Source organism: Apaloderma vittatum, unplaced genomic scaffold, assembly GCF_000703405.1.
Source record: "Apaloderma vittatum isolate BGI_N311 unplaced genomic scaffold, ASM70340v1 scaffold9439, whole genome shotgun sequence".
In the NCBI taxonomy this organism is placed as follows: domain Eukaryota; kingdom Metazoa; phylum Chordata; class Aves; order Trogoniformes; family Trogonidae; genus Apaloderma; species Apaloderma vittatum.
In genome coordinates, this window is record NW_009736922.1 from 1 (window position 1) to 12,747 (window position 12,747).

At 35.4% G+C, this 12,747-nt stretch overlaps 1 protein-coding gene across 1 annotated transcript in view; it reads right to left on the reverse strand.

Annotated features, from left to right (window-relative positions):
* Positions 1 to 75: 75 nt before the first annotated feature.
* Positions 76 to 12,747, reverse strand: part of LOC104279754 (CUB and sushi domain-containing protein 3-like) — a gene marked incomplete at both ends in the record, with an annotated part of 41,230 nt that continues 28,558 nt past the window's right edge. Inside the window, 4 exons of the mRNA XM_009877138.1 lie at positions 76 to 249; positions 3,840 to 4,013; positions 7,693 to 7,872; positions 12,290 to 12,466. Of these exons, the coding sequence (XP_009875440.1) occupies positions 76 to 249; positions 3,840 to 4,013; positions 7,693 to 7,872; positions 12,290 to 12,466 (705 nt within the window). The remainder of the gene's footprint in view (positions 250 to 3,839; positions 4,014 to 7,692; positions 7,873 to 12,289; positions 12,467 to 12,747) is intronic.

Sequence of the window (12,747 nt, forward strand, 5' to 3'; positions counted from 1 at the left end):
AAATCCGGCTGAGCCAACCCAATACAGCAGGAAAAGGAATAACAAGCATTTAAAGAAGTTTCAATGATACCTTACCTATACATCGAGGAGAAGAACCACTCCACGTGCCATCTGCTTGGCAAATCCTGGTGCTGGAGCCAACCAAAATGAAAGGAGGATTGCAGCTGAAAGAGACTTCTGACTGATAAATGAAGCTTTTGCCTTCTCTTTTCCCTTGAGCAGGCACTCCTGGGTCACCACAAAACTTTGCTGTGAGAAAAGACATGATAGAAATGGAATGTGTAATTTATTAAAATACACAAAAATAGCACTCACTTGAACTCAGCCAAGCAGTTACTTCAAATTTTATATTTGTTTTCCAAACACAGGTCAAATACAGAAACATTCAATAGAAATTCAAAGAGAGATGAGATAGCGAATCTTTAGTCTGCTCTTCAGTTTGCAGTGGTTTTGCTAAAACACCTACATTGTGGGCTTGGTCAGTAGCTTGAAGTTGACACTCAAGTTACTCAGCTTATTTCATTAAGGCCCGAAAATCCACAATTCACCTCTGCCCAAACGCACATCAATCTGCAAATCCTCCTACATAGAGCAATCAGAGAGCATACCAAACCTTCATGTCAATCTCCCATCCTCTCCTGCTTTCTGCCACCCACCCAGTGCTCAACATTTTTGTATGATTAAAAGATTTGTCAGAAGGATTATTGGAATCATAAATTCTTACTTCCTCACCCTTCACTGAAAGATAAGATTTGTATGTATGGAAGTGCAACACTTGAAAATTAGTACAGCTAAAAAAAAATCCCACAATAACACAGTAAAGAAATCTCAGCAGCAACACAAAAGTCAAGCACTAAGAAGTTGTTATCAGGCAGGATAAATCTGACCAATAAGAACATATTCTTAAATTGATCTTTTTACTTTACATATATCATCTAAAGATTTCTTATATCTACAGACAGCACGACGAAGGCAACGAACTGCTGACAAATTTGCTGGCCTTCTTCTGCAGTATAAAATACTGATTATTGTCAGAAACTGCATTTTGAATAATTGGTTCAGGAAATGCAATCAGCTATGCTAACCTCTGTGCTATTAGACCATATCATTCCCTGACACACCACGAATTCCAATACTGTAGAGTCTGACTTCATATGAAACAGAAAATGCTGTAATGCACAAAAAATAAAACACTAATCCATGTGTGCAATGATAGATTTCTGAAAAGCAGTGGAATTTTCTGCTCCAACTTTCTCTTCTACAAACAAAATTTAAATTACATCTCTTAAACAACCACCTCTAATATGTTTATTTTTGTCACCTATGCCTTAAGCTTTTCAAAGGACATGCTCACATGCAATGCTCCTGCCCTCTCTTACTTCAGACACTGAGTGTACAGGAAACCCCTGCACACTTACGTTGAAGAAAAAGTTTTCAATCTATAATATACCAGAAATGCGTATTCTTTCATGGCTTTAAGTGCACTGATACAGTCTGCAGAATTATAGGACAAATTCCAAAAAATCTATGGAGACAGTGCCACACAATGAACCTCATTATGCGATTCACAAATCATGTCTGCAATTTATGTTTGCAGTATAAAATGCTGTGGAAGTCTTAATTTGAAAATACATGAACCACCTACAGATTTTTAATACAGAGGCTTGAAACTGTCTATTGAACACTTCCTGATACCAGCAAAGTAGGAACCACTCGCACAGGAAAACATCCTCACATTAAAAAAATCACATTAAAAAATGATTTTTTTGCCAAGTTTATTAATTTTCTGTAAAACTAAGTGAACTCCACCACTTAACTGTCAGTTAGCTTAACCTACTCATTGAATAGCTACTGCATAGCTGCCTTCTGTACAGGTAACCATGGAAACCCAGCATCATTGTGAAACATACCAGTTTTCTTCTAATATGGGAACTGGAGACTATGGGACAAACTAAAGTTGCAGCAAACTGAAAGCTCTGTGAGTGCTCCTGCCCCCAACTGAAATATTTTCCTAAAGACTTTGAGACTCTTAAACAAAGACAGGGCTGTGGAGCTCTGGCACTGAGGCTGTGAGGCTAGTTCAAAGACATTTAATTGATTAACAGCAAGTTATATCTGTAGTCAGGAAATTTCAGGTATAGACCTAATTTTTTTCCATCTACTGCCAAGCTTATAAAACCTGCAGTCCTTCACTCAAATTACTATATGAATAATTAAGCAGACAAATTTACTAGGTCATAGATGACAAATGCTCAATCGAAGACATGACCGTAGTCCATTCTGAATAATTATTCCATGTTATAACTGTACCTTGCATATCTTCAGCTACAGGCTCTAGGGAGCCAAGCTGGGAACTAAATTTCTCATGTCAAGAACTGCTTAAAGATTGCTCATTGAGAATGACTTTCATCAGCTCTCTCTCATTTCTGCCAGATGGCAGCTAGTTTAAGCTCTTTGACAAACACTGACTGCCAATTGATTTCTCTTGCAAGCCAATGGGTAACCATTGCACATCAACAACATTCAGTTAATGTAATCTCTGCAGGAAACAACCTTTAATTCCCAGGCAGCTGCATTCTGTGCTAACTATACCTTCTAAAAAGTTTAAAGGTGGAGCTTCTTTTTTGGACCATATTGTAGTATTGAGTATTCCAACCTGAAAGGTAATAAATAGCTTGTGGTATGCCAAAAAATAACAGTAGTTCAATAAATAACAAATGATGAAATGAATTTTTCATGGGTTTTGATCTTCATAATGTACTGGATTCTAGAAAAGCTCCATTTAGAGAACTTAAATGAAAAATGGTGTTTGTTTTTTCTTCCAGAAACAATGCCTTTCACTACATTCCAGCTCCGGCACATATAGTTTCAGAAGCACTAAGCAACTGTTAATGATACAAGAATTTCATTAGGAAAAGAAGGAAAAGATCATCTATACAATATGCGTTCACAATAGTACAATATAGCCAAAGCAGAGAACATTTTTGAAAGGGAGAGAAGAATGCAAAAAAAAAGTAAAAGGAGAACAAGCTCAGCTACTTGGCAAGCTCAAATTAAACTTCAGAAGCTGTAAAGCCACAAAGATGAAGTCATCTTCTTCCAGTTAGACACTTGCTCAAGACCATTACAGAGTTTCAGTGGTATGGCTATTCTACAAATTACTACAGAACGTTCTTCAGTGCAATTAGTCATTTCCCAAAAGCATCACAATCACTTCTTTAAAGATATTCTTTAAACAATGAGTTGAATTACACCAACCTGAAGAAAAAGTCACATTTGCTATTGTAATGAAATTCACAGTAATATAAAAATCCATCAGTGCTATAACTTTCATGTTAACAAAATTTACTGCATAAAATATATAACTTAATTTAGTGCAGGGGGAAAAATAGACAATCGTCAAGGAAGCACCCTGGGGCTCAGTCAGCATTATGAACAGAAGAAACTCTCTGTGACATCAGAGAAGGTTTAGGATGAGTAATGAGTGAATAAAAGAGATTATAATGAAACTTCCCCTATTCTATATGTAGCTGGATCTGAAATCAAGACAGCAGCTCTTAATCTTGTTTTGCTTTGGATCATTTGGTATGCATTGCCTATATTTTTTATTGTGTTTGTGTTTAAGGCTTCCTATGTGCTCACAAATGATTTATAGATATTCCTATGTCTTCTTCAATCTACAAACTACATTATAATTTTGGAAAATATAGAATGATTGTATTTGTCTCAAGTTTGAAATTAACTGAACCATTGGGGGGGAGGGGAAGGTGAAAACTTTAAAGAGGACAAGACAACTATAGTTGAACAAAGAAATACAGGACTATAAAGCAAATACATACGCAAGCACTGAGGTACTTCACCACTCCAGGTTCCATTTCCAACACAAGTCAGAACAGCAGGAAAAGACAGTTCATATCCTGGAGAGCAGACATAGCTGATGCTAAACCCCCAGTCCAAGTTTGTTCCTTCCAACCTTCCATTAGAGATCTGCGGAGGAGTTGGGCAGGTAACAGCTGCAATAATATTAAAAAATAATTAGGCCCAGCTGTTGTAAATATCCCCAGTGTACACAATTACTAGGAGAACCATATGTGCCAATTTCACCTTTTTAGAGGACAACACAGTCAGGACATGTTATCTTTCTCACTGTATTCTTGCCACATTTCCTGAAGTTAGTACTTCTAATTTCCTCCATTTAGGAGACAGTGGCTGTTTGATGAAATGTCTTAAATAAAACAGGATGCTGCATCAAACCAATAGGAAGACTACCTAAAAATCAGTACTCAGACTATGAAATGTACAACATTTTAGATATGTCTGTTAGTCTACTACAAGATGATTTTATTTGCCTGTTAGACAACAAAAAGCACAATTATCTTTAGCTACCATGGTAATAGTCAAATACTTTCTTCCTGTTAACCAGCATTGGCATTTGCTAGATATTAACTCCCAGCGACGAAATTCCAGGATGATTGTTCCAAAAATAAGTTTTGAAAGCCTTTCTAAGCACCACAGTTTGGTTAGTACTTGTTTCATGAATAGCTTCTAATCAAAAAGCATTTAGCTTCTAGACAGGAGAAAAACCAAGGATTTGCCACCTCTTGAACTAGTCAGTGTTGCCAACAAGAAGTATTTCAGTATAGTTTCTCATTTCCAGGCCTTCCAGGAAAAAATAGAAACATCTTCTACTCTGTTGTAGGAAAGAAGACCGCAAAACACTACAGGACAGTAGAAATAAACAGACACGACTGTAGTGATGAGGATAAAAGTGTTATTCACTGAATAATGGGATAGTAACATCAATTGCTAGTTAAGAAGTGAAGGAAGAAGGGTATAAAGAAGTTGCATGTAAAAATGTGAATCAGAAAGAGAAAGGGGGAAATTTAAGTCAAAGTTACTAGAATGAATGAGGAAAAGGGTAAAAAAGAGAAAAGATGGGAGAGAATGTGCTAGCAAAGAGCAAGAAAGTAAGTAAAACTAGTGTGTTTTAATTTGGTGGAGACAGGGTAAATGAGAAGAGGCAGTGCTCAAAAATAAAGCAGAGAACATACAGTTCACAAGAATGAAGTAAATGAAATGCTGCACTCATAACCTTTAAACTTGTGTTTAGATAGCTGTCATCTTGCAGGCTCAAAATAAGTGAGAGGCACTAGATCAGGAGTACTGTGCATTTGAATGTGATCTGCAGAAGGTTGACCATGTACCATGTCGCCATTCTTACTAAACTGTTCAGTGAGAGAATATCAATTTTTACACCACAAAGACGCAGCATCACTTACGGTTCTTTGGGAATGCTGGATGAAAGTAGTACTATTATCAAATAATCCTTTGCCAACTAGTAAACCAAATCTAAAGTTTAAGACCCTATTTTTAATACTTTCTGTTTCTCTGGCTCTGGTTCATAGCTTTAAAAAAAGCACAAAACAACGAACCGTGAAAAGGACATGACAGCTTTTGCCCACTTTCATGATGCATTGATAAAAGTAAATCAAAACAAGTAGTCCAAGCAACAAAAGTCTGTCTGCATTCTCCAAGAGCTTCACGACTAGTCCTTTAAAAAAGATCTTTATGTTTTAACTTCTGAGATGAATAATTAAGAAAAATATACCAGTCAATAATTAGGAAAGGAGACAGAAGAAGTAGCATGAAAGCAGGTGCAATATCAGAATTTTGGGGTGAAAAAGGCAAAACAAAACACCATCCAGCAACAAGGGAGAATGTCTCTCCAAATACTTTTGTCAAAGATTTAACCATAAGCATGTACAGCAACATTTCTCAGTTTAACAGCTGAAAGTGTAAATGGAAATCTGCAGAAAAGACAATGCTTGAATAGTTGAATATTTAGTTGCAGATGAACATGCATCCTTTTCCAACTAGGCAAAGCCAGAGAATTATTTATATCTTCTATTTCAATAGCACAGTGACAACTGTGCATCCATTTTCTGCTCAGTTCATTTTCCAATTATTTTAACTAAATGGTATCAAAGGACACTGGCACTTCCTCGTGACAGTAAGAACTAATGGTTATACATTTCAAACACACTACTTCATATTAGCTATTACTTTTTATTACAGAGTCAAAGAAACACAGGTTACTAACTTATGTCATGCACTCACACAAACCTGTGTGGAGTAGAGCAAAATTCTGAGAACACTAGAGATTCTGCATATGATTATTATTATTCAGTATTTAGACAAGCCATAAATATGTATGACCTAAAACCAGAAAGACTTGTAACCTCAAAGCCACACTTGACAGTCTAAGTCTTTCTCTCTCTCTCTGTAAGGTTCTGTTTGAATCAAAGCATTAGATCTCCTGCTCCCAGTTAGGTGTCCTGTAGTCATTAAGAATTTGAGGCTGGGAGACTATATAATAAATACTTGTTCAGTCCTATGATCTTCTAGCTGTTCACTCACAGCCACTCTTGGAGACAGACAGGCTCTTAGTCTATAGAACCAGTATGTCTGTTCTGTTCTTAAAATCAGTTTTGTAATTGAAGCTGAGGCTGGTTAAGAGCACAATACATATAGAAGAAAAAAAAAAAAGAAGGAATTAAGAGGGTCTTAAAAGTCTGCCATCCTCAAGAATGTGTTGGGAAAATAGCCTTAAGAATTGACATTATCAAAGGTGAATTAGAAATAAAATGGACTTGGTAAGATATTGGAAGAATTGTACTCAGCAAGGAAAGTAACTGCAAATGGGGTGGACATCTGAAAACTATTTGATCTGTTTTGATGAATGGATTCAGGGGAGGAAAGCGAAAAATGCTGAGCAGGTATATAACCGTCCTTCTGGAAAACAAAACAGAAGGAAGATGGATGAGAATAAAGGAAGTACATATCTAGCCAAATAAGTTTTAAAGGAACAGAGATCAGATATATTTAGTGTGAACCCAGAAACAAAACATCCAAAAGGGAGCACTGCTTCACCATAGCTATTGTATCAGGAAGACAGAAAAATTATTCTAGAGAGATGTTTAGGGTTTGGCAACCAAATTAGTTTCTCAGAGAAAATTGTTTTGATGACACAGATAAGGTTGTCTATCAGAGATGTTCAGATTTTTTTCTCTTTCAATTTCAACAGAGAGCATTAAAACCATTCAAATAAAACAGAAGAAAGAGGAATGCAATTAGCAAAAGAAATAAAAGGAAGACCCTGAGATTATTCTTTCCAGTTTTCACAGTAGAGAGATGCTCAAAGGTGCATGTCTAATGAAGGAGGGATCAGAGAAAATTCTCAGTATTATGGAAAGGTGAACCCAGAACAATCTGCCTTTGACAAAGTTCAGTTATATGTATTCAGACCTTTCACAGCATTTTCTATCATATGCTTGGGTGGTCTTTTTCTAAAGGCAGAGACATATATAAGGCCATTTTTAGTATGACATGCTAATTTTAGCAAACAAACAAATCTAAAGCATCGTTTCATACTGCCTAATTCAGTTTAGTAGCAAAATAATAAAATGTTCTATAAAGCTACAAAAAATGTTCAACATACTTTGCTTGTATGAAAAATAAAAGGGAAAAGATGCAAAGGATAAAGCCACTATTCCTGCAGCCAAAAAATCAATTCAGTGTATTCATGCTAACAGCGAGTTTTGATTTCTGTGGAAATATTTGGCTGACTCATTACAATAAACGGAATGTAAATGTCGTGGAAGAAATAGTTGACAATCAAAATAAATGTTGTACCTTTGCATGTTGGGATTACTCCACTCCACGTGCCATTGCTAGTACAAGTGCGAATTAAGGAGCTATTTGAATCCATTGTATAACCAGGCTGGCACATGTAAGTAACATTTTGTCCAACAACATAATCATCACCATATCTCATGCCATTGGCTGGGACTCCTGGATCTCCACAACTGATAACTGCAGGGAAATAGTTGAAGAATAGATTATAAAACCTAAATGTGATTTATTTATATGTGAGGGAAAAAGCATAGGGCAAAACTAGGAATTCACTGGGGACCAAAGGAGAAAGTATCATAAAATCTTATATCCATCAAAAGAAGATAAATACATATGCCATCTTAATTAGCTGCCAAACACTGTGTAACAGTTATGTTTGCAGAACATCAGTACATCTGTTCAACAGTAGAAGTAACGGACTGTACAGTTTTGATCAGTAAAGTATCAAGATTAAAAAAGGTAGCAAATATTCTATATGTTACTGCCACTCTTTGATACTCCCCGATCTTCCTGTAAGTTCAGAGTTTCATTATTAAAGAAGCAGATGTCTATTGTTTACTTTTCCATGGATGCATACTGAAAGGAAAAACAGTCTGGAAAATTTAAGATATATGTCCGCAAAACCCTCCCATTTTGTAAATAGTCACATGGTTATTATGGGCCATGGCTTAGAACAAAATTAGGCCTACAGTACTTTAACGAGTAGGAGTTGTTGTAAAACCTCTTGTGATTTCTAGTGTCAGGAGGTAATTTAATCTCCTAATGAGATGAAATATTCATAAGTAGTTAATATAAAGAGACTCTTTCAGAGTAAGAAATCTTGAGAAACCTGGTGGCAATGATAAAAAGCTGTTGGTTTCAGGAAAAAAAGAAAACAAACAACAGGGAAAATACCTTGTTCATACAAAATACAGTACTCGTGTTTTAAAGTTTATCTTAGAGTAAATCTGAAGATCCCCCTACAGCATTGTTATTACTTCTGGAAAAAATGTGGGAGGCAGTTTCCTGAACAGAAAACACATCTTGGCTATTTCTAACTCAATGCCAAAGCATGACTGATATTTGGTTCTCTCTCTGTATCCTGGGGAACTGAGAATCCGAGGTATATAGTATGCCTGCCTACACTGTATCTAGTCTGAAAGAACAAATACTAATTAAGATGCACTTACCAAATCTTTAAAAAATAAACAAACCAAAACCAACCAACCAAAAAAAACCCAAATCCCACACAATCACTGTCTATGGATACAGAAGAGATTATAAAACATACCACAGGATTATCAGGGTCAGTCTAAAGTAGCCAGTGCAGTGACAAAGAAAACTGGAGATCAGTCTACTTTATTTTACCTTGTAACATGGTAATTTAATGTAAAAAAAAATAATTTAAAAGTCATAATTTTTTCTCTGTCATTTTTCAAAAAATATAGAGCAGTGAAAGACATAACTGTTTTTCTTAGTTATATGGGTATATTCAATTACTTTATATGTTCTACCTTTTTTTATTTGACATATGCCAACTTTTGCTATCCTTCATGTTAGAAATTCAACTGAAATCATACTTGATATTTTTCCAAGTATGCTACTTTTTTGAGTAGATCACAACGTAATCCTCATGCTTTTATCCTTTTTTCCCAAATATTTGTTTCACCTCTTTAGAATCTCCTGTATGAAGAATATTTCGGATCATTGCCTTACAAATTTAAAACATACAAACATCATATACTATATATGATAAAACAGCTCCACAAATTATCCATTAATTTTATACTGTTGAAAACTGTTTTCATTGTTTCATTAAATAAAAACCCCCATGTTCTCAGATTTTCATTCACCTTCCTTTCAGTCTCCATTTCTTTTTTTTGGTCATTAATAAAAACTTTTTGCTTCTTTCCCTGTTACTGTAATGATTTTACCCTTTCCTGCTACTGACGCTTTAACATTGCTCTGGTACACAGAAAGAGACACCATGGCTTTAGAAGATCTCTAGATGGTTCTACCTTCTCAAATGCATATCATTAAGGCCTATTTCCTTTCATGTGTTTTTGCCCTTCTGTACTTAGCAGTCTTTATCATACTATAGGAAAAAGAGTTGCATGAAAGAAAAATTAAGGGGAAAAAGAGTCATTCTTCATATGACTGTGTTGTAACATTAGAATTGTTCAAAGAGGTGGGTTAAGAGTGGTAAAGAACAGAGTCTTTTGCTTTTTTGTCTTACACTGCATTATTTGACTTTCAAAGAAAGAAAAAGCAGACGTAAGAAGGTGACTAGATTTTACTGAGGTACTGTATTTTGTCACAAACATAGATAAGTTAGTAGGCACAGTGGCATTTAGGTACACAGATTCAGTCAGTCAGAGAATCACAGAATGGTTAGATTGGAAAGGACTTCTGGAGGGCATCTCATCCAACTCTCCTGCTCAGGCAACCCTAAAGTTGGACCGTCTCCACTTAACTCACTGTGGTATCAAAAACTAGCTTAAATAATTGTAGTGTTCCTGACCAGAAGACCATGGCCTGTGATATACTTTTGTACCTACACCACTATGATATATTTTTGCAAGAGAGAACATAGCAAGATAAGTAGGATGAAGTTTAATATATTTATTATTTTTTATTTAGATGTACTAGGGAAATAGGGAATTTGAGGTCTGTAGAGAAGGACACAGACTGGACACAGCTCTGAGCCTCCTGCTAGATGATCCTGCCACAAGCAGAGGGGTTGGATGAGACTCCGGAGGTGACTGCCGACATCAGCCATTCTGCAGTGCTGGAGAATGCCTCTCCATTTCTGGATTTTTATTTCAGAGCTGCTGCTAGTAACTGTAGCAGCTTAGGTACAAATTGTTGTACCCAGTAGCATTTCTGCCTCCCATTAGAAATTAGATAATAGTCAGCAATGATGACAAAAAAGCAGAAATTAGTCAGGCTGCTCCGGAGGTGACTGCCGACATCAGCCATTCTGCAGTGCTGGAGAATGCCTCTCCATTTCTGGATTTTTATTTCAGAGCTGCTGCTAGTAACTGTAGCAGCTTAGGTACAAATTGTTGTACCCAGTAGCATTTCTGCCTCCCATTAGAAATTAGATAATAGTCAGCAATGATGACAAAAAAGCAGAAATTAGTCAGGCTGAGATTCTCAGAGTTCATACCTTTTTTGGTAACACTTTTGTTCAATGTATTTTTTTACAGTTTTACCACTGCAGGAGATACTTAGCAAATTAAAACCTCTTAAACAGTATTATCATTAAAAAAACATATAAGGGAATATACTTTTTAAATGTATAATCACAACAAAGAGAACAGTGTATTAGGAATTTCAGTGGATTTACTGTATAACAAAGTTAAAATACTTATATATTAATAAAATCAAAAATATTTTTTTCTATCACATATGATCTTCATAACGTTTCTCTTTATTAAGATAATTTCTCTGTTAAGACATTTTTCTAGGTTTTAAATAAAAATTCCAAGTTTCTACCTGAGCAGGTTTTTTTGAGAAGACTGTTCTACCGTAGTAGCTAAATCTCAGCTACCAAATCTCAGTTACTCAGGCTCAGCTAAAACTTATCTACTATGGTAGCTAAATCTCATTCTAAAATATAAAAAAAAATACAGATGCTGTTACCACCACAAAACACCTTAATCATTGGTGCAATTAATACGGTTCTCATTATAACTTGGAAAAAAATAAACAAAAACATTGGGTTTTCTCACAGGTTTGCCGACTGCAAAAGCAACTGTTCACATGATAATCATTAAAGATGGATTTAAAACCAACACAGTTGGTTTAAGTTGCTTTAAGTTGCTCTAAGTGTGTAATGCAGCCAACTCTACTACAAAACCTAGGGTACTTATTCAAAATTTAGGTAACAGTTCGCTATACCTCTGATGAGGCTATTTCCTCAAAATGACAAGCAGTCTCATGTGTCACATAAATACAAAATTTTCATAACTGTTACTAAAAAATGAACCAGGACAAGTGATAAATCAGGAACAGATGGACTTGAAAATAAACTATTGCAAAATGCTTATTTATAAGAGAAGATGAAATTGCACCTGTTAGCTGAACAACCAAAGCAAGGAGAAGGTTAATGAAGACACCAAACAGTAGGTGTTACTTGAAAGCAGGACAACAGTTTTGATCTCAGAGTCACTACAAAAGGAATTCTCAAATTTTCATGACAAGGTTTTTGTTTTCTGCTCTCTGGAAGACCAGGATATTATAGTGCTAAGTTTCCGTGATGAAGAAAAGCAATTAAATGAATAATGTCTGAATATGACACATCACAAAACCTAAGCAAGATTAAAAATACATACCTAGGAAGAATTAACGTAGGTAAATCTTGTAAACACACAACTTCTTTAAACTGTAACAACAGTCTATATATTTCACTATACTCTGTCAGTCTTCAAAAAAAAATATTCTTTATTTTCTCACAGCAGTATATTTTTAAAATGTATTTCATGTACAAAATTACGTATGAAGTAGCATAAAAAAACCCCTGAAGACTATTCATCTGCATCCAACTTCTGTATTTTACTTTATAGTGTTTAAGAGGAGAGAAAAACAAAGAATATTCATTAGAGATATGTCTTACTTGTGCAGTTTGGCAAGGATCCAGACCACGTTCCATTGGCAGTGCATTGTCTTACAGATGATCCAGAAAGTATGTATCCTTCCATGCATGAATAAATTACTGAATTAGAGAATGTAGTTCCATCAATACGAAATACTTTTCCATTAGCAGTTGTTCCTGGATTACCACACTGCACAGCTATAACACAAAATGTTAAATATTTTTAAACTGTAGTAATGACAATTTTTGAAATTGTAATGTCTAAGGGCAATCCTTCTGCCACTAGTGTCATATCACAGAAATCTTTGCTATTGTCTTTAAAATTAGAAGTTTCACTACCTACTGATAAAGCATGTTGTATAGGAAATAGCCACTTGAATTATTTCATAGAGACATAGAATCACAGAAAGATTGGTTTGGAAGGGACCTTAAAGAACATCTAGTCCTCTCTGGGAGATTGTTTTTTACCCTTTTGTATG